The sequence below is a fragment of the Xenopus tropicalis genome, chromosome 8 (assembly GCF_000004195.4).
Source record: "Xenopus tropicalis strain Nigerian chromosome 8, UCB_Xtro_10.0, whole genome shotgun sequence".
Lineage (NCBI taxonomy): Eukaryota > Metazoa > Chordata > Amphibia > Anura > Pipidae > Xenopus > Xenopus tropicalis.
The window spans coordinates 114,462,767-114,483,991 of record NC_030684.2 but is presented as its reverse complement, the minus strand read 5'-3'; the positions used below and the strand labels follow the sequence as shown (position 1 = coordinate 114,483,991).

General features: G+C 43.2%; 1 protein-coding gene across 2 annotated transcripts in view; it reads left to right on the top strand.

Annotated features, from left to right (window-relative positions):
* Window positions 1-14,274: 14,274 nt before the first annotated feature.
* plcb2 (phospholipase C beta 2) overlaps window positions 14,275-21,225 on the top strand; it is a 43,985-nt gene continuing 37,034 nt past the window's right edge. For both annotated transcript variants that reach the window (XM_031891635.1, XM_018096930.2), the window contains exon 1: window positions 14,275-14,633. In XM_031891635.1, coding sequence (XP_031747495.1) covers window positions 14,550-14,633 — 84 coding nt within the window. In that variant the 5' untranslated portion in view covers window positions 14,275-14,549. The remainder of the gene's footprint in view (window positions 14,634-21,225) is intronic.

The following is a 21,225-nucleotide window of genomic DNA, read 5'->3' as shown; positions in this document are numbered from 1 at the left end:
ATCCCACTGCTACTATAGGCACCATCTCTCCCTACTATACCTGCTATCCCACAGCCACAGTCCCTTCCCAGAGGCTATTATCACACTGCCACTATAGGCACTATTTCACCCTGGTTTACCTGTGTTGGTTGCGGAGTTAAAAAAGCATTCTCCCATTTTATGGTGACTCATTGAGGCTGGTAAGGTTATGGGCTGTGGGCAGTTTTCTCTACATGTACCCACCTAAAGACAGCTACAGTTGGCATGGATGCTGGGAGTTGTAGTTTGACAACAGCGGATGTGACTTGTAGTAGGCATTTCTGGGCTACACAAATTCATGGTGAGCTTTTGTACAATACATATTAGATATAAGATCCTTGTTTTATGAAATTGTATCGGAAAACCTTTCAACGTTTCTCTGTTTAATAAATTATAACCAGATTATCCATATATTGCAATGTGCCTTTTCAATATGTTAATATACTTTGTCTGTCCAAAATCCAGAGCCAACTTAGCTAGCAGTACACCTCATGCCGGAAAGTAAAATAGACAATAATGGATGAGGTGAGTGATATCATTTTAAAGCCATTAAGTTTCGAGGATAACAGAAAAGTGATAGACTGATGAATGTGGTGATTTGCTGAATATAAACACCCTTCACCATCTGAGAAAGCCAGCTTGAACAACAGAAATGGTACAGAATCCAGGTATGACTATTACCAATAGCTCACTCTGGCCCAAAGTTGGCTGCTGCTGAAACTCCACGTTTCCATTATAATCCCCCTGAGAGGCAATGATGTCAGTATGCTGTCCATTTTCCATGCATATAAGGATACAATAGTTGATTTAGATGAAATAGTCCTACACTTTTGGCTATCTTTTACGACCATCCTTTCTGCTCTTCTCCAGGTGGAAGGGCTTGGTCTCTGCTATAGTTTCACCTTCATCTTCATTTTCAGGCTCCTTGTTCTTTTGTGGGATGAAGGCTTCAGTTGTCCCTGTGTATTGCTCCCTGGCTTGCAGACCTTGATGACCAAACCTGCCCTCTTCTCTTGCATTTCTCATCATGGGACTTGGCTCCTCAGCTCTTAAGCCATCCCTGTTCTCTGGAGACCTCTTTGCACGACTAAGCGCCTTCATGGAGCTGGTTGTGTCTCCACCGCTGACAGAAGCAGAATGGTCGGGCTGCGGGGATGTGGTCTCATTTTGTGGTAATATGGTCACTTCTTGACTAAGGTTAGCACTGCTGCTATTGCCACGACTTGATGTCACTGGCATCCATATTAAGCTGTAGTAGATAGCCAAAATTATGGCTGCCATTGATACAGAAAGAACATAGGCAAAGACGGTGGCCAGTCTCACCCATTTTTGGTTGGTTTTGGCTGCCATCCTTGCCTTCTTGTCTCCGGTGTAAGTGGCAGGTTTACCTCTCTCTGTGTTGGGCATGAAGTCTTTGTCCTTCATTGCGCCCCTGGCTTTACCTCTGTGCTCCACTGCTGCGTCTGTTGTGAGACAACTCTGCGACTCTGACAGGACAATGGGAGGGTGATGACAGTCAGTAGCCTGGCCTCTTGGTGGTCTCACTGCTCGTTGCCTCTTCTCTCCTTAGCTGAATCATTTCCCCGCAGACACACCGCATTGCATCACCATCGATCCCCACTCATCCGCCACCATCAGGCTCAGCTCCTGTGTAAGCCTGCAATGATTCCGGCTAATTCTCCATGTCTTACTCTGCCTCAGCTAATGAACTTGGTACAATTAGCACAGGATTAGGACAGGCCCGTAGCCTCCTCTCTGGCAAGCAGATCTGCTTCCTTCAGTGATGAGCTCCGCGCAGCTCCCAAGACATAAACCCACATTAGAGAGGGAGGGGAAGGAAAGAGACGAGAGCTCTTAAAAGGGAAATGCACATCCAGTCAGTGCTGCTGGGCTGGGAGGTTGAAGATCGTTGTTATGGCAACGCTGACAACTTGCCAGGCCTTGAGAGGAGGGGTTAATTTCACATCAAAACAGAAGGGTTCCTTAAGCAGCTGTACCACTTACAGGAAGAAACGCGTTAGCTCCTTTGCCAAAGTACTCAGCCTAATTACTGTCTATGTGATGTGCAGCATAAAGGGCAGAGAAGGCATTTGATCTATGGCCCCAGCACCAAAAGTCACCCCACGAGGAAAGAATGATGTATTATGAAAATGTATTTATAAAGAGCCAACATATTCCGCAACGCTGTACAATAAATGGATGTATACACTGAGCACGCAGCTTACATACAAACAACCACTAACCTACACGAGAGGTTAAGAGGGCTCTGCCCAAAAGAGCTTACAATCTAAGTATTGTTATGAAGAGTCTAAACAAAATTAGTTTGCAGAAGTTGCTACATTTTTACAGTATAAATATTTTGTGTATATATATACACTGTGTCAGAATTATCCAAAATTTAGTGTCCAGCTGTTGGACTACAATTCCCATCATTCCACTGAGAGCTTAAATATATATATATATATTCCCTGTAGAAAGAAGGCCCCTACCGGTGTTAGTGGTGTGGGTTAAGGCACATCTCATGTATTTAAAATCAACTAGGAAAATGCCCCATCAATCCCTTAGCTCCCTTGGTGTTTTTGTTCCTCGTGTGGATTTGTCTGTCTGTCTGTCTGTCTGTCTATCAGCTTCTGTAAGGTTTCCAGTGATTTTTCTGATACCCTGTAGAGGGCAGCCTTGCCTGGCTAAAGAAATCTGTACTGTACAGATATTATCCACAATGTTTGGGACCTGGGGTTTCCAGATAAGGGATCTTTCCGCAGTTTGGATCTACATACAACTTAAAAATATTTCAAACATTAAATAGGCCCAATAGGATTGCCACCGTGCAGCTTAGTTACAATCAATAATATTGTTTTATTATTAAAGAGAAAAAGGAAATGTCCTGTTTTAAATAAGTTCAGGTTTGTAATAGAGTAAAATATAGAGGTGCAGTGTCTCTTCTTGTTCCTTTTAAACTTATTATCATGTTTCTTCTATATTAGATTATGCACAGTCAGGCTTGTTTACACAAGCTGGGAAAATTTGCACTTGGGCAGTAACTCATGAGAACCAATCAGTGATTAGCTTTGCAGAGATGCAATTTCTGGGAACACCAAACCTTGACCAGACAGTCCTGTCCAAACCATACCCCCAGCTACACCTACATCCAGTTTATAAATCAACTGACTCCTGATTAATCCAGGTGATATAAATCATATATATATATATATATATATATATATATATATATATATATATATATATATTATATACATTATATAAATGTTATATACATTATATGTGTACAGGTATGGGATCCGGAAATCCATTATCCAGAAAGCTCTTATAGAAGATTTCCTTTTTCTCTGTAGTAATAAAACAGTACCTGTACTTGATCCCAACTAAGATATAATTACCCCTTATTGGGGGCAGAACAGCCCTATTGTGTTTATTTAATGGTTAAATGATTCCCTTTTCTCTGTAATAATAAAACAGTACCTGTACTTGATCCCAACTAAGATATAATTACCCCTTATTGGGGGCAGAACAGCCCTATTAGATTTATTCAATGTTTAAATTAATTTTAGTACACTTAAGGTAAGGTGATCCAAAAATTCTGGATCCCTTATCCAGAAACCCCAAGCTTCAAGCATTCTGGATAACAGGTCCCATACTTATATAGTTCCCTTAGCTGTAAGTAGGAACTTTCCTTTTGAAACAATATGTCCTTGGTATAATCAGTCAGTGTTTCAGTATGTGCAACTCGCTGGTGTAACTCTCTAGTAACTAGCCCACACCCATGTCTCACACTGGCTGCTGAGCACTATTGGTAAGGGTGGGAAATTACTAATAATAGGGCTCATTTACAAACACAAATTGCCAAGCTTTTCCTCTAATTTAGATTTTTCTTTGAATTCCACTGTAATTGCACTCACATAATAGCATGTTCCATATCATGTTCAGGATATCCCAACGCATACACAAATTAGTGTCCACAACCGGTAAATTACATGCAAGTGCTGTACTAGTTATTTAGTCTATTTGTGCATGAATTGTGCCAGTTCCAGTGCAGTGTAACTAATAGCAAGAGCATGTCTGTTAATGCCTTTAAGAGGGGCCTAGATGAGTTCTTGAACAATCAGAATATCCAAGGCTATTGTGATACTAATATCTACAGTTAATACTAGTGGTTGTATTTATAGTTTATGTATGTGAGTGTATAGGTTGGTAGGTGTGGGTTAGGTGTGCTGGGTTTACTTGGATGGGTTGAACTTGATGGACACTGGTCTTTTTTCAACCCTATGTAACTATGTAACTATGTCATTCACTAGGTGCCAGGTACTTACGTAGGAGCATATATAGGTGCAAGTCGTTTTGGGAATACTGGTTAGGGGGAGAAATCACCTTTAAATGAACTGATGATGAAGACATTGAGATTCTAAAACAATTTGTTAAAGTTTTTCATTTATTCAGTTATTCACTTTGGCATTTTTAGCAGCAGTCTGGTTGCTAGGATTTACCATAAAAACAAGGCAGTGATGTACATGAGAGACTGAAAGATGACGGGAAAGAAGAGGGAATCAGGGGTAAAACTGAAGGATAGGTGAAAATGGCATATGGGGGAAACAATTATGCTATTAATATTTCAACTGGACCAATACAAATGGAGAAGAGAAAATAAGACTATAGCAGCCCTTTAGGAAAGTTTATATTTAGGCTTGAAGATCTTAGTCATGGACATTCTACTTGTATTCATAATGTGCCCCCCAACTGCTAGGGGCACATTTACTAATTCACGAATCCGAATCCCGAATGGGAAAAAATCGGATTGGAAACGAAAATTTTGCGACTTTCTCGTCGCCGTCGCAATTTTTTCATATTTTGCACGATTTTGTTCGTATTTTGCACGACTATTTCGTCGCCGCCGCGACTTTTTCATATTGAACGATCGTGAATGGCGGAAAAACCTTTCCGACTTTGCATAATTTTGGAAGCCTCCCATAGGAATAAATGGCACGGTGCAGCTCCAACCTGGCCCAAGGAAAGTCTCCCATAGGGCTCAATGGCACTCTGCAGCTCCAACCCGGCCCAAGGAAAGCCTCCCATAGGGCTCAATGGCACTCTGCAGCTCCAACCTGGCCCAAGGAAAGCCTCCCATAGGGCTCAATGGCACTCTGCAGCTCCAACCTGGCCCAAGGAAAGTCTCCCATAGGGCTCAATGGCACTCTGCAGCTCCAACCCGGCCCAAGGAAAGCCTCCCATAGGGCTCAATGGCACTCTGCAGCTCCAACCTGGCCCAAGGAAAGTCTCCCATAGGGCTCAATGGCACTCTGCAGCTCCAACCCGGCCCAAGGAAAGTCTCCCATAGGGCTCAATGGCACTCTGCAGCTCCAACCCGGCCCAAGGAAAGTCTCCCATAGGGCTCAATGGCACTGTGCAGCTCCAACCTGGCCCAAGGAAAGTCTCCCATAGGGCTCAATGGCACTCTGCAGCTCCAACCTGGCCCAAGGAAAGCCTCCCATAGGGCTCAATGGCACTCTGCAGCTCCAACCCGGCCCAAGGAAAGTCTCCCATAGGGCTCAATGGCACTCTGCAGCTCCAACCCGGCCCAAGGAAAGCCTCTCATAGGGCTCAATGGCACTCTGCAGCTCCAACCCGGCCCAAGGAAAGTCTCCCATAGGGCTCAATGGCACTCTGCAGCTCCAACCCGGCCCAAGGAAAGTCTCCCATAGGGCTCAATGGCACTCTGCAGCTCCAACCTGGCCCAAGGAAAGTCTCCCATAGGGCTCAATGGCACTCTGCAGCTCCAACCTGGCCCAATGGAAGCCTCCCATAGGGCTCAATGGCACTCTGCAGCTCCAACCTGGCCCAAGGAAAGTCACGATACCGAAGCTTGAATGAATCCGAAACTTTCGTACTCGTTGCGACAATACGATTTTTTCGCAACGAAAAAGTCATGGAAAATATACGACAAATTCGCGACAGTGACGAAAAAACTCGCAAAAACCGAAAAAAACGCATTCAGACGCTTTCGGTCCGTCCGTGGATTAATAAATCTCCCCCCTAGTCTACTCACTTAGCTTGCTGGGGGGGATCTTGCTAACAGTGCCTTAGCACAGGCATGGGAGTATGTATGTATTATTTATATGGCACCATGATTGTCTGCAATAAGTATAGCAGCCCTTTAGGAAAGTTTATATTTAGGCTTGAAGATCTTAGTCATGGACATTCTCCTTGTTTTCATAATGTGCCCCCCAACTGCTAGGGTCACATTTACTAATTCACGAATCCGAATCCCGAATGGGAAAAAATCGGATTGGAAACGAAAATTTTGCGACTTTCTCGTCGCCGTCGTAATTTTTTCGTATTTTGCGCGATTTTGTTCGTATTTTGCACGACTATTTCGTCGCCGTCGCGACTTTTTCATATTGAACGATCGTGAATGGCGGAAAAACCTTTCCGACTTTGCATGATTTTGGAAGCCTCCCATAGGAATAAATGGCACTGTGCAGCTCCAACCTGGCCCAAGGAAAGTCTCCCATAGGGCTCAATGGCACTCTGCAGCTCCAACCTGGCCCAAGGAAAGTCTCCCATAGGGCTCAATGGCACTCTGCAGCTCCAACCCGGCCCAAGGAAAGTCTCCCATAGGGCTCAATGGCACTCTGCAGCTCCAACCCGGCCCAAGGAAAGTCTCCCATAGGGCTCAATGGCACTCTGCAGCTCCAACCCGGCCCAAGGAAAGTCTCCCATAGGACTCAATGGCACTCTGCAGCTCCAACCTGGCCCAAGGAAAGTCTCCCATAGGGCTCAATGGCACTCTGCAGCTCCAACCTGGCCCAAGGAAAGTCTCCCATAGGACTCAATGGCACTCTGCAGCTCCAACCTGGCCCAAGGGAAGTCTCCCATAGGGCTCAATGGCACTCTGCAGCTCCAACCCGGCCCAAGGAAAGTCTCCCATAGGGCTCAATGGCACTCTGCAGCTCCAACCTGGCCCAAGGGAAGTCTCCCATAGGGCTCAATGGCACTCTGCAGCTCCAACCCAGGCCAAGGAAAGTCTCCCATAGGGCTCAATGGCACTCTGCAGCTCCAACCTGGCCCAAGGAAAGTCTCCCATAGGGCTCAATAGCACTCTGCAGCTCCAACCCGGCCCAAGGAAAGTCTCCCATAGGGCTCAATGGCACTCTGCAGCTCCAACCCGGCCCAAGGAAAGTCTCCCATAGGGCTCAATGGCACTCTGCAGCTCCAACCTGGCCCAAGGAAAGTCTCCCATAGGAATCAATGGCACTCTGCAGCTCCAACCCGGCCCAAGGAAAGTCTCCCATAGGGCTCAATGGCACTCTGCAGCTCCAACCCGGCCCAAGGAAAGTCTCCCATAGGGCTCAATGGCACTCTGCAGCTCCAACCCGGCCCAAGGAAAGTCTCCCATAGGGCTCAATGGCACTCTGCAGCTCCAACCCGGCCCAAGGAAAGTCACGATACCGAAGCTTGAATGAATCCGAAACTTTCGTACTCGTTGCGACAATACGATTTTTTCGCAACGAAAAAGTCATGGAAAATATACGACAAATTCGCGACAGTGATGAAAAAGTCGCAAAAAACAAAAAAAAAACGCATTCAGATGCTTTCGGTCCGTTCGTGGATTAATAAATCTCCCCCCTAGTCTACTCACTTAGCTTGCTGGGGGGGATCTTGCTAACAGTGCCTTAGCACAGGCATGGGAGTATGTATGTATTATTTATATGGTACCATGATTGTCTGCAGTAAGTAGAAACCCAAACATAGATATTTTAGATCAGTGCTGTCCAACTTCTGTTGTACCGAGGGCCGGAATTTTTCCGACCTACGTGGTGGAGGGCCGATAATGGAAGCCAGTTTTGACCACTCCCCTTTTTGAAACTGCACCCACTTGAAACCACACCCATGTTATCACATGACCATACCCATATTAATGGTTGTAGTACAGCAAAAACCTGCCATACTCTGCCTGCCCTACCCTGCCTGTGTGCCATACTCTGCCTGCCCTACCCTGCCTTTGTGTGTGCCATACTCTGCCTTCCCTACCCTGCCTGTGTGTGCCATACTCTGCCTTCCCTACCCTGCCTGTGTGTGCCATACTCTGCCTGCCCTACCCTGCCTTTGTGTGTGCCATACTCTGCCTTCCCTACCCTGCCTGTGTGTGCCATACTCTGCCTGCCCTACCCTGCCTTTGTGTGTGCCATACTCTGCCTTCCCTACCCTGCCTGTGTGTGCCATACTCTGCCTTCCCTACCCTGCCTGTGTGTGCCATACTCTGCCTTCCCTACCCTGCCTGTGTGTGCCATACTCTGCCTGCCCTACCCTGCCTGCGTGCCATACTTTCACTGTGTGTGCCATTCTTGGCTGGTTTGTGCCATACTTGGCCTGTGTGTGCCATACTCTGCCTGCCCTACCCTGCCTGTGTGTTCCATACTCTGCCTTCCCTACCCTGCCTGTGTGTGCCATACTCTGCCTTCCCTACCCTGCCTGTGTGTGCCATACTCTGCCTGCCCTACCCTGCCTGCGTGCCATACTTTCACTGTGTGTGCCATTCTTGTCTGGTTTGTGCCATACTTGGCCTGTGTGTGCCATACTCTGCCTGCCCTACCCTGCCTTTGTGTGTGCCATACTCTGCCTTCCCTACCCTGCCTGTGTGTGCCATACTCTGCCTTCCCTACCCTGCCTGTGTGTGCCATACTCTGCCTTCCCTACCCTGCCTGTGTGTGCCATACTCTGCCTGCCCTACCCTGCCTGCGTGCCATACTTTCACTGTGTGTGCCATTCTTGGCTGGTTTGTGCCATACTTGGCCTGTGTGTGCCATACTCTGCCTGCCCTACCCTGCCTGTGTGTTCCATACTCTGCCTTCCCTACCCTGCCTGTGTGTGCCCTACTCTGCCTTCCCTACCCTGCCTGTGTGTGCCATACTCTGCTTGCCCTATGCTGCCTGTGTGTATGGCACACACAGGCAGCCTACAGTGACACAATGCTGGCACTGCTCCTACAGTCTGCACAATAACTATATATTAAAAAACTTTTTAATTGCAGTACCACCTCAGTATATGTTCTTTTTGTAGTGTGCAGGGATTATTTGTGGGTTTCTACTGCTCCTGAGGTGTGAACAGGGGAACAATGGGGGTGATTACAGCCTGAGCCTGAGGTGTGAACACTGCAGGGGGTGAACAATGCAGAGATTAAAAGGTGTGAACAACACAGGAGATTACATATTTAAACAATACAGCCTGATTACAGCCTGAATCTGAGGTGAGAACCATGCAGGGGGGGGGCAGTTAATCTCAGTACTGATACCATTTAAAGCTTACACAAAGGTAAGCCATCAAAGCAGCCAGACAGGTGGGGGGCCACACAGAGGGGGGTCGCGGGCCGCCAGTTGGACAGCACTGTTTTAGATATACAGTAAAAATAAATAAATATTTGCTTAAGGACTTAGGTTTTTGAATACACAGTTGGGATTAGGCCCTGCTCCAAAAAGCTTATAGTAGCTGCTACTTCATTGGTATTTACCCCTCTCCAGATAAAATTTAAATGGAGAAAAATTTTAACTTATACTCACCATCTGCAATGGCAAAAGGGGAAGAACTCTGCAAGAGGAAACTTCGCGTATTTCTGCCTAAATATAAGAGGAACTTCAAAGCCAGATAAACTGACCTTCCTCATTATCAAAATATAGCTCCCCTTAACCCTTTGTAAGCTTTATTCCATAATCGCTATTCCTTGTCTATTAATGATCCGTATTGGCTTATCATTTGTATAAAGGTACAGGTGTATGGAGGATAATGAGAGCCCCACGTTAGTGAGTGTAAAGTGACCAATGGAAGCGTAAGGGAAAGTCAGAGTGAAAATGGTGGAGCTGTGCAAGATAACAATTTTAGCTTTACATGAGTGTGGAAAAGCCAAGTCTCACCCTGCAGTTTATCACTTGCCCACTCTCATATCTCTTGGGCACAGCAGTGCTGGTAGCAGTTAATAGAACTGTCTGTGTGAGCCATATAGATACACGCTGCCGTGCATATACATATACAACCAATAAAGGACCGAAGTAGCAATCCATTATATTTAATCAAGTGTTATATAGAGCTTTGTGTGAAATTCTTTCTCTTTCACTGCCTTAAAAAAATTGCAGTCAGAAATGAAACAGAAGGTCTGATTGGTTGTAGGAGTGAACTGTCTCTATAGTGATGATAGACCATTTTATGCTGATTTATACACACTTGCACATAACCAGGCATTGCTGTTGTGATGTTGTTCATTCTTACTCATAAGCTTTAAAGGGGATCTAATCCCAAAAAACTACTGATGTACATTTAATCAGGGTGCATCTCTGAGCACTTTTGCAATTTACATTCATTTTTTATTGTAAACAGTTGCTGATATATTTGTATTTTTAGACGGTTAATATCAGGCTTTTGGCTCAGCTGGGATTTATTAACCGAAGGGTTAGCTAGAGCGGCTGGCACTATGAACTATCCTCCAGGGGCACAGGGCACGGGGCACAGCAAAGTGACTCTACACAAAGCTTCCCAAGAAAAAGACATCTTCTGAATTGCTACAAAGAAAGCAAAAGGCAGAAACAGAACCCCCAGGCAGAAAAGTGCTGCTAAAAAGAGGAACCCTGAGTTTCAAAAACCTCCTAAACGCAGGACTTGCATTTATCCAGGAAATGGATCCCCACAGTTTGCAATGTGAAGGAAGCAAGTCGCAAGCTTAGCACAGACATGGTTAAATACCATGGAAATAGCCCTTCCCAAGATCTAAAAGGGCCCTCCCTCTTTGTTTTACAAATACATAATAAAGTACCACCAGAAAACAATGTATAAAATACTTTTGTATCAGGTGAATGCAGAGTTGGTCTGTTAAATACCGTGCACAGAACATGGCAAACACTACAAATAATGTGATTTATATGCATAAATATATCTATATATCTATATACACGTGTATATATATATCTATAGTGCTAGGTGTATGCTGCCATATATTAGAGTTGATTCATTAAAGTGCGATAACGCTTATCGCATGCTTTTTTGCGTTCAAATTTATGCGAAAAAAAGTGTGATTCACTAAAGTATTATCGCATGCGTTAAGTCGCATATTGCGTGCGTTAAATAGCGTGCAACCAAATGCGTTAATTTTACTGCATTGCATTAATTCTCGTGCAGAAATAATACTAACGCTTGATTCACAAACACTTAGACGCACTAAATATCGCATTAGTCTGTGCAAAAATTAACACCTACTTGGGGCAGGCAGTAATTATAGAAAAGTACAGTTAATGAGCTTTTGGCAACACAATAAGGACTTTGCAGTGGGATTTATTCAAGTCTGTGTTGGCCCCAGAGTGATGCAGCCTCCAGTTTGCAGGGAAATGGTCATTTTAAAAAAAAAGTAGTTTTACGAACGTAATGGTGTGTATGGCTAATATGGTGTGCGCGCGATAAGTAGCCTACGTGGGTTAATTAGCGTGTGCGACAAGTAGCGCGCTGCTTAATTAGCGTGCGTTGCGTCAAATACCGCACGAAAATAGTCTTTGTGACTTATATAACGCAAACAGCATCGTGTCTAAATTAATGCAAATATCCTTTTAGTGAATCGTGCGTTAAGACGTGAAAAATAAGACGCGATAAAAATTTTAACGTATGCTATAAATATCGCTCGTTTTATCACACGTTAGTGAATAAACCCTATTGTGTGTTCCTTGTTGCTTTTTCCCATTACTTTAATCTTGGGGCTAAGAAAATAATACAGTTTAAAAAATAAATAGCAGGAAGCTTGCACACAATCAAACCACTGCTATCACTACACACCACTACACACCTACACCCTGTGAAATGACTACGAAATTATACTGAGCCTGGTTGCATAAACTTGCTTGGGTGGCATTTCCATCACCAATCAATAAAGTGCCTCATCGAAAAAACTACAAAATGCAAAATGTCAAACATTTTTGCCCAGGTATGGCTGTCATCTGCACAGGGAACAAAAGCTAGCAGTTGAGATGCATCTGGCCACCATATGGGTAACATGGATTAAGTGAGTCTGAATGCAACCTGTGGCCTATGAGAAAATGCCATTTAATTAATTTCAGCCTTTTCAATGGACAATTTTCATAAAAAAGTTTCTCTACCAGAAGTTTGTGGCAAAATAAGTAAAGATGCTGTAAGGTGCCATAGACAGTCACTATTTATTGGGCCTGGGGGGACTGATTGGGCCTCTGTGTACTTGAAATTCCAGGGCTTATTGTGAATCCCAGTCCAGGTCTGTATCATCTGCATTTTTCCAGTCATCTAAATGCTATGGTGTATTGTGGTGTAATTTCCATTTCCTACAGTCTGGACAGATTCTATATTTCTTCAAGAACCACTGCAATCAGTTAAAGTGGAATTCAGGTCTGTTTTCAAAATTTTTTTTTATCTAACTTACCACAGTGAGTAGTGTGCCAATTATCTGCTTGTTGGGCAATGGCACACATACTCACATCCCCAGTGGGGTGTATAATGCCTCCAGGAAGTGAGCAAATCAGTGATGGGGCCCAATGTTGAAATTTTTGTCTTTTTGCTTACCCTGAAGACTGTCGGTCTGAGCCCAAAAAATGCGTTATGCATTTTAACATGTAATTTTAGGTACTATATTGACTTACATTGGAGCCCAGGAACATAACACGTCCTTCCCAGTAGACGTTTATAAAACACAGGGTTCAATGCACAATTGTATATCAAGATAAAGGCATATGGGTGGATAGAAAACTGGGATTTGTTTTGTGGTAGCAGCATGGTGCAGGAGAGAGACCTAGGCCCTAAATTTCCACTGGGGCCCATGAGCCTGTAGTTCAGGGATCCCCAAACTTTCTTACTCGTGAGCCACAGTCAAATGTAAAAAGACTTGGAGAGCAACACAAGCACCATAAAAGTTCATGGAGGTGCCAAATAAGGGTTAATATTGGCTATTAGGCAGCCTCTATGCACCCTATCAGCTTACAGAAGGCTTTATTTGGTAGTAAATCTTGTTTTTATTCGACAACACTGGGCGGATAGACCAGGAAGAATGGGAAGAAGCCCTAGAATCCCCTAAGTATGCCTCCCCATATACAAGAGAACGAACAATCCAGACTTATATACTACATAGAGCATATCTGACACCTCTAACTCTCAAACACTTTCGCCAAACCACAGATACAATATGCCCCAGATGTCGCTCAGATAACCCCTACTTCTACCATTTAATATGGTCTTGCCCAATCCTCATAGATTACTGGAAACAAATAACACAATTCATCCATGACGTGATGGGTTCCCCAGTACCACTAGACCCTAAGGTGTGCCTACTGGCCATCCTTGAACACCTGTATCCAAATACATACAAAAGAACAGCAATAACCGAACTCCTCCACATAGCCCGCAAACACATAACGAGTAAATGGTTATCAACTGAATCCCCAACCCTAAACGGCTGGAGGACACTCGTAAACCAAGCACTCCCCTATAGAGAAATTACCTATAAAAACAGAGGGCACCCAGACAAATACGACAAAGTCTGGGGCCCATGGCTTGAAAATCCCCGAACAACAACACACTGAGAACTAGTATACACAAACACCCACTATACAGAGGCCAAATTTCTCCGAACGACCACAGTGTCTTGCATTACCAACCTATGTCATACTACGTGAATTTTTTAACGAAATATGTATAAAACTTTGTGCAAATACAAAAAACATAGCAATGTGCCTTGAAAATACGAACAAAATCTTTATTGTACAAACAGAACAAACTCAGATGTCAACCCAGTTTATGTTGCTTTTATCTGTAAACTCAATAAAAATTATTGAATCAAAAAAAAATCTTGTTTTTATTCAACCAAAACTTGCCACAAAGTCAGGAATTCAAAAATAACTCCCTGGTTTGGGGGCACTGAGAGCAACATCCAAGGGGTTGGGGAGCAATATGTTGCCCCTGAGCCACTGGTTGGGGATCACTGCTCTAGTTGTACCAATGGTTGCCACAGGAGAAGGCTACACAACCAAGTCACTAAAAAAAAGTTTGTATTGCTGGGCATTGAGCAATGACTGTCCATCATTTGTGGATTGTGGAACTTGTTCATTAGCAGGTAATGGCTCACAGACCCTGGTGCCTCAGAGATCTAGACATGTCTTCTTTTCTGTATTTCCTAACTAAGGCTTTTGTTTTCTTAACAGATATTGGCAGGGCTGGCAAGATAAGTAAATGGTGTTCCCGGAAGACAGTTTTAAAGTAAAACAAAAAAAAAAAAGGGAAGTCCCCTCTGTGGTTTGTTGGCTGCATTGTTACCATGTTGTCTGCTGCCTGCATCCAGCTTGCAGTCGTGACATGCCGAGTGGCCTAAGAGGTGGAATATTATCTTCCCCAGCCTGCTCATTTACATTGCAGATTGATGGCTCCTGGATCATTTGCCTACAGCTCTTGAGGAATAAATAAAAGACCGGGGCTTGCATGATGTGACAACCCAGAAAGGCTGAGCATTAGTACATTGCCAGTGAGGGATGTCTATGATAACTCCCATTCTCCCTCCCGTGGAGGTCAAATCCTACCTGTCCAAAGGAGAACGCTTCATCAAATGGGATGATGTGAGTATTGCTATCCCCTATAACATCTTGAATTAAACTGTCTAGTTATAGATATATATACAGTATATATATGATATATCAAACATACAAGGCATGTGATCTGAGCTATGAGCAGATAAACAGCAGGATATGCTTTCTGGCACTGTGCAAAGTTCTTTCAAGACTTTTTATTTAGCCTTAGCTAGAGGATAGAGGGCTCACTGAATATTGAGGAGTCTCTGAGGATTTCCTGAAATGGCACATATAGCCAGAACAATGTTCTGTTAGTGTATGCCATGGGTGTATCTGTGTATCCGCCCATACTGAGACGACTGGAGTTCCTCGGTCTGTAATATCTGAACTCGAACATGATGTGTCTCTGTCTAATGTTATGAGTCATTTGTATGATATAGCTCAGGCTGCTGAGTATTCTCTCTGATTGGGATTTGCATTACAATACTACACATTGGGGTGCAGCACTCATATGTCACAGCCGTGTGGTGATATTCATATTTCATATTTGGTGAATTTCATGGCTAGATTATTCTCCTTTGGTACACCTGGAAGTACTATTTATTAGTAATTTATATTAATTATAATGGCACAAATATTATTTCATGACAGCCAACAGAATGATAGTTTTAGCCATGATTTGCGAAGTTACAGCAGGTTCTAGGCCAAAGAAAGTTCTATGGCAAATAAAATGCTGATGCAATCACCAATAACAATAAGATTTGCCAGGTCTTAGGATTTGCTGGGAGACAATGCTTTCCTGCCCCCTGATCTAAGGGTTTCTATAGGCTAAAATGTAGATATTTTAGCATGGAATTTAAAAAAAACTGTGAACTGGAAAATGTAAATTTCCAAGATCAGGGTTTGACAGATATGGGTGTGTATAGGGGGGAATTTAGAAACTGACTCCAGTTGGGGGGGCCTGGAAACAAGATGGCTGGCCTGTAGCTCAGATTTGGCATTAAGAGTGGCCTATAGTTATGCCAAGGCTTGCTTACTCCTATTAGCCTATTAATGGGCCTGGATTTTATGCAGCTGATTTCCTTGACTGTTGCCCCACTCCTGTACCATTGGAATATTTAAGTTGCAGGCTAAATATTGTACTTCTGACCATCTGCAGTGTGTATGGTAAAGGTGAATGGGTTTTACTGAAAGTCATGTAATAAGTGAGCATTAGAGGGCAAAGTGGCCATAATGGGGCTGTGTTGTTTTGATTGGAAAAATATATTTGATGGAAAATATATTTTTTCTTTCCTGTCAGATCATGGTGTTAGTGCCCAAACCTTCTTGCTACCACATCCATTTGAAGTACTTGGAAACTGTGTAACAATAGCAGTCAAAATGCCACAGACCTTGCTGCTTGTGCCATTACTGACAGGTGGAACTAGACTAAATACCTCTCTTTATCCAAGGTCCAAGGTTGGCTACAAAATTGTTCCCAGCAACAAACTCTTCATTTGTTTTAGAGCCTAAAAACAAGCAACATCCTATTGGCCATGTGTCAAATTCATAGCAGGTATGTCCTGAAGCAATCATTTTCAGATTTGACAACATCTTTTGCAGAAAGCTTTGAAATATGGAAATACAATTTCCCATAGTCCTATATAAACTGAAACATTGTAGTTTCTGACTTGCTTTACTCTTTAATAAATAAAACAGTGCATGATAACCAAGCTGCCTAAATCTGAGTCAACTGCAAAACAATCCTACTAGGGTATTATATTTAGTTTTTGTATAGAACAGGCCTGTCTTAAATTGCAGAGCCCAAAAGCATTAGGGATGCAGTTGAAGTTGTCCCATTTTTAGAAAGTGATATATTGGAAATAATCTCCTCCACTGCCAGATACACAGCAGTCTGAAACAGCAAATATTGTCAGAAACCACTAAATACAGGCATGGGATCCCATATCCGGAAACCCGTTATCCAGAAAGTTCCGAATTACGGAAAGACCATCTCCCATAGGCTCCATTATAAGCAAATAAGTCTAATTTTTGAAAATGATTTCCTTTTCTCTGTAATAGTAAAACAGTATATTGTACTTGATCCCAACTAAGATATAATTAATCCTTATTGGAGGCAAAACAATCCTATTGGGTTTATTTAATGTCTATATGATTTTTAGTAGAGTTAAGATATGGAGATCCGAATTACAGAAAGATCCCTTATCCGGAAAAACACAGGTCCCGAGCATTCTGGATAACATGTCCCATACCTGTATAGAAAATATAAGTAAAATGCAGCAGTGCTTGGAGAAGTCCACAAAATCCCAGAAGTCAGACTGGGCCAGTGGGTTACTGGGGGAAAAAAGGGTTTCCTGTTCGCTCTCTGACCCAGACGTTCCTCTCTCATCCCCCGATCACGGGTTCAAATAAGAGTAATGCGGCCTGCAGGGGGTGGAGTGGAGTGGGGGGTGGGGAAGGTCCACAACTGGTGTGGGAGGCCCTTAAGGGGACAGCCCTGGTGGGCCCTGGACAACCCCGTCCAACCCTGCCACCAAATTAGGTTACATTGATGATATTTTCACTTTCTGTTAAACATTTTGTTGATGTTGAAACTGTTGTGTCTGTTGTAACTGTAGAATTAATCTTATGTTGAGTAATCCAGAAGGTACTTTTTTATATCTCCTGTTGCTGACCAAGGGTTCTATTACAAACACCATGGAACCTGAGCAAAAGAGCTTGTGGTTTCATTTCTGCTTCTACATAACAAATACTAACAATTAACTGTGTTGTGTTTTCAGGGGTTGCTTTGATTGCAATCCATAAAAGGTGTCTTTACTTGTGCCCCTTCTGCAAGTACAGGAGCACCGAGGAGCATTCTTACAGAGATTTGAACGCTTCAGGTATATTCAAATACATTATGTTATAGCTGTGTGACATATCCCAACTGAATTACATTTCCCTGGATTTCCAGCCAGCCGACTAGAAGTTAGAATTCCTGCTTCCATGATGGCCAGTTCTATGGGCCTGGGACTAGTAGTTGCAATCAGTGGTGGTACTTAAACCAGGATCCCAGCCACAGTATTCAGAGCCTTTATGGGTTCCCCCAGGGGCTTTCTCATCTCAGTGTTGGAGCCCCTGATATGTCTCCTACACTAGTCCATCACTTTAGTCTAGAAATGGCTAATCATCATTTATTAGACTCCTCCCCCCCCCCAAAATTTTACTAAAGCATCTCTTCTATCCTATGGTCTTCTCTCCCCTGAGACCTCAATTACCTCAGGTTACTGGCACCATCCTACCCCTCCAAAGAGGAGACTGTGCTGTGTTTTTCGGGGTTGCTTTGATTGCAATCCATAAAAGGCGTCTTTACTTATGCCCCTTCTGCAAGTGCAGGAGCACCGAGGAGCACAAAATTGCACTTTGCACCCTGCCCTGCACTTGGTAAATTAGTTGTAGATTTGTAGCAGATGGGGGACTGAGGATTACACCTCGTATAATGCGGCCCCATGACCAGACAGATGGGAGGATTGCCCATTATTACCCTACTCATTTACACTGTAAGGTTCATGCAATATAACAGTATGCTCCCAAACCCATGAGAGCTTAAGCAATATTGAAAGAGAACTGACTTTTTATCCACACCCATATTTCCAACACTGCTGTGGCCTTAGCTTGGAAGGGAAAAAACGCTGTGTAACCTGTATACTACTTGTAATGCAATATGAAAATAAACTCTGCCTTATACCTTATGCTTACTCTTCTTTATAACCTTTCATGTTCTTCTGGCGCATTCCATCCTCAGTGAAACCAGTGCTATCTTGTTTCTCTTAAAGTCCAGCAATCTGTGTATCTATTCTGGCTTTCACCCACATTTCTTTACAGTAGCTGCCCTCACAAAGTAACCAATTACCTTCTTTTTTGGGTAGGTGGGCACCATTCATGGTTGTTAACCTGATTCTCTAACAATAATTACTCAGTTATTACCACTTCAGCAATTGGTCAGTGCTTTTGTGAGTGAGACATAGAGCGAGTTGGCCATAGAGCGAACACAGTTATAGTGTAAATATAACTTCATAATGTAAATAATTTTTCATGTGTTTCCATACAGCAAGATTTCTTTTTACTAATTTTGTTCTATTAACACATCTGTCAGGAACTTAAAATGTCATTGATTTAATCCAGTGCCCCATATTATTTACATTTACAGCCCAGTGTACAAAATGTAAGGCTGAGCAAGGAGTTAATGTGTATGGGGTTAGAAGTCTGTGTGTATAATGTGTGTATTTAGCATTTTCTATCATTCATGTCGTTTATTTGTTATGCAAATCAATGCAAAATTCCTGACAAATTACCATCAAGCTATAAAGTATCACCACTTACAGAGATTTGAAACGCTTCAGGTGTATTCAAATACATTATGGCATAGCTGTGTGACATATCCCAACTGAATTACATTTCCCTAGATTTCCAGCCAGCTGACTAGAAGTTAGAATTCCTGCTTCCATGATGGCCAGTTCTATGGGCCTGGGACTAGTAGTTGCATCCAGTGGTGGTACTTAAGCCAGGATCCCAGCCACAGTATACAGAGCCCTTATGGTTTCCCCCAGGGGCTTTCTCTCATCTCTGTGTTGGAGCCCCTGATATGTCTCCTACACTAGTCCATCACTTTAGTCAAGCAATGGCTAATCTTCATTTATGAGGCTCCTCCCCCACCCCAACTTTTACTAAAGCATCCCTTCTATCCTATGGTCTTCTCTCCCCTGGGACCTCAATTACCTCAGGTTACTGGCACCATCCTACCCTCTTCGAGGTAAGGGGAAAGCACCTGACATCCTTGGTCAGTGGGGGGATTTCCCTCTTCCCCAGGGCATAATTACACTTGGATAGGGAAGAACTCCTTCCATCTTTACCTTCTATAAATCCAACCCACTTACCAGGGATATTACTGACCATACACCTATCAATTAAGTTTTGTACAATTATAAATATGTTAATTGATCTTGCCAGTCCCAACCTATAGCTATGTACTATGTTTGGGAATCAGGCAAGTTGATGCACCCTGACAGCCAGTACATGGAGCATTGGTAGATGAGGAATGGAAAGGAGCTGCGCCTCCTGTGCCAATAATTTGGGCTGGCTACCTGACTGAGCTTGCTTGTATATACAACAGGACCTAATGTGCCTGCACCAGGAGCTCATATCCTTTCTGTTAAGATAACAGAGCTGCAGATTTGTTATTTTTGGTTTCCCTTTAGACTCTCTGCCTGAGGGCTCTCCAACCAACCACATGACACAACTCTTGCTCCCCACCCTGGGGCCATTCCAGTCTCTTTTAATCCAGCTTTCCCTTTCCACATGTCTTCTTGCCACTAATGGGACTCTCTAATTTATACTAACAGTACAAAAAAACAGCCCTTACTTCAGGGAGTGTTCTGAGCTCTCCCATTTATTTGCAAATCTGCATTTTACACATATAACAGCTATTGCGACTATCAAACAACTGTTCAGGTGCTGCACTTGATTATGTGAGTAGCATCAGCCATATTGTGTCTTTGTCTGCCTGTCCCTAAGTGCTTCCACTCAGCTACACTCATGGTCCTTATGTTGCTACTAGTCACCATTAGCACAACACTAGCTTCAATTGTACAAGCATATTATAGTCAGAATTGCTGGATAATACATTCTTTGTGGCCACTGAATGACAAGTAGCATTTTTTTGTCAACCCAAACACACCACAGTCCTTTATTTATTTGTGACAAAAGTTCTCTACTTCGTGGCCTGGGGCCCAGGTGTCATTGCAACCCCTGCCCCTCCTGTACTTCTGTACCTGTATTTACTATTAAAGAAGGAAGGAGGCTTGCCACTCAGGCACTAATAATGAAATTGCTAGTAAGCAAATCAACTGAAGTTAGATATTGATTTTTAGCATGTTTCCAGACTCTATAGTGATTCAAACTAATAATGGGTTTTTTTGGCATTTACGGACTTCCTTCCCAAAGGGCAGAAAATGGAGACCCACAGTACAAGACAAGCCTTTGAGCATCACTTCCCCCACATTCTGTCACATAAAACAACAATTGCAACCTCTCTCAGGCCCTTAGAATCCCCTAAGTTTTCTAGGTCCTACATTGGTTGCCCATATATCTGACTATTCAACCTGCAGGCTAGGTAGGCATATACTGTTCAACCCATCAGTCAGATACCTATGCCGACATGCAGCCTCATTCTTTTCCATTCTGCTTATGCCAACTTTTGCCAACGTGTTTTTCTGGCCAATCTACCAGTTCAATTAATCCAAGAGTTAAATGTTAAAAAGAGATAAATGTTCATACAGTCCATTTCAGAAATTAATGAATCAGTAGATGTTTGTGTGCCCAGCTTGAAACAAAACATGTATCTGGTTATCATTTCATTGTGTATATGCAACTTGTTGTGTCCGGCTTCTACAGACCAATTAAAAGGAATTATCTGAGCTACAGCATTATTAAATCTTGGCTCTCCTGTTCTTGATGAATAAACTCTTGATATAAGAGATTATATAAAAAAGTATAAAAAAATAAATAACAACTAAAAATGTCATTAGATTAGGCTACAACCTATATCACACTACAGGTTGATTTAAAGGTGAACTGCCCTTCTACAGAGGTTTCCAAAATG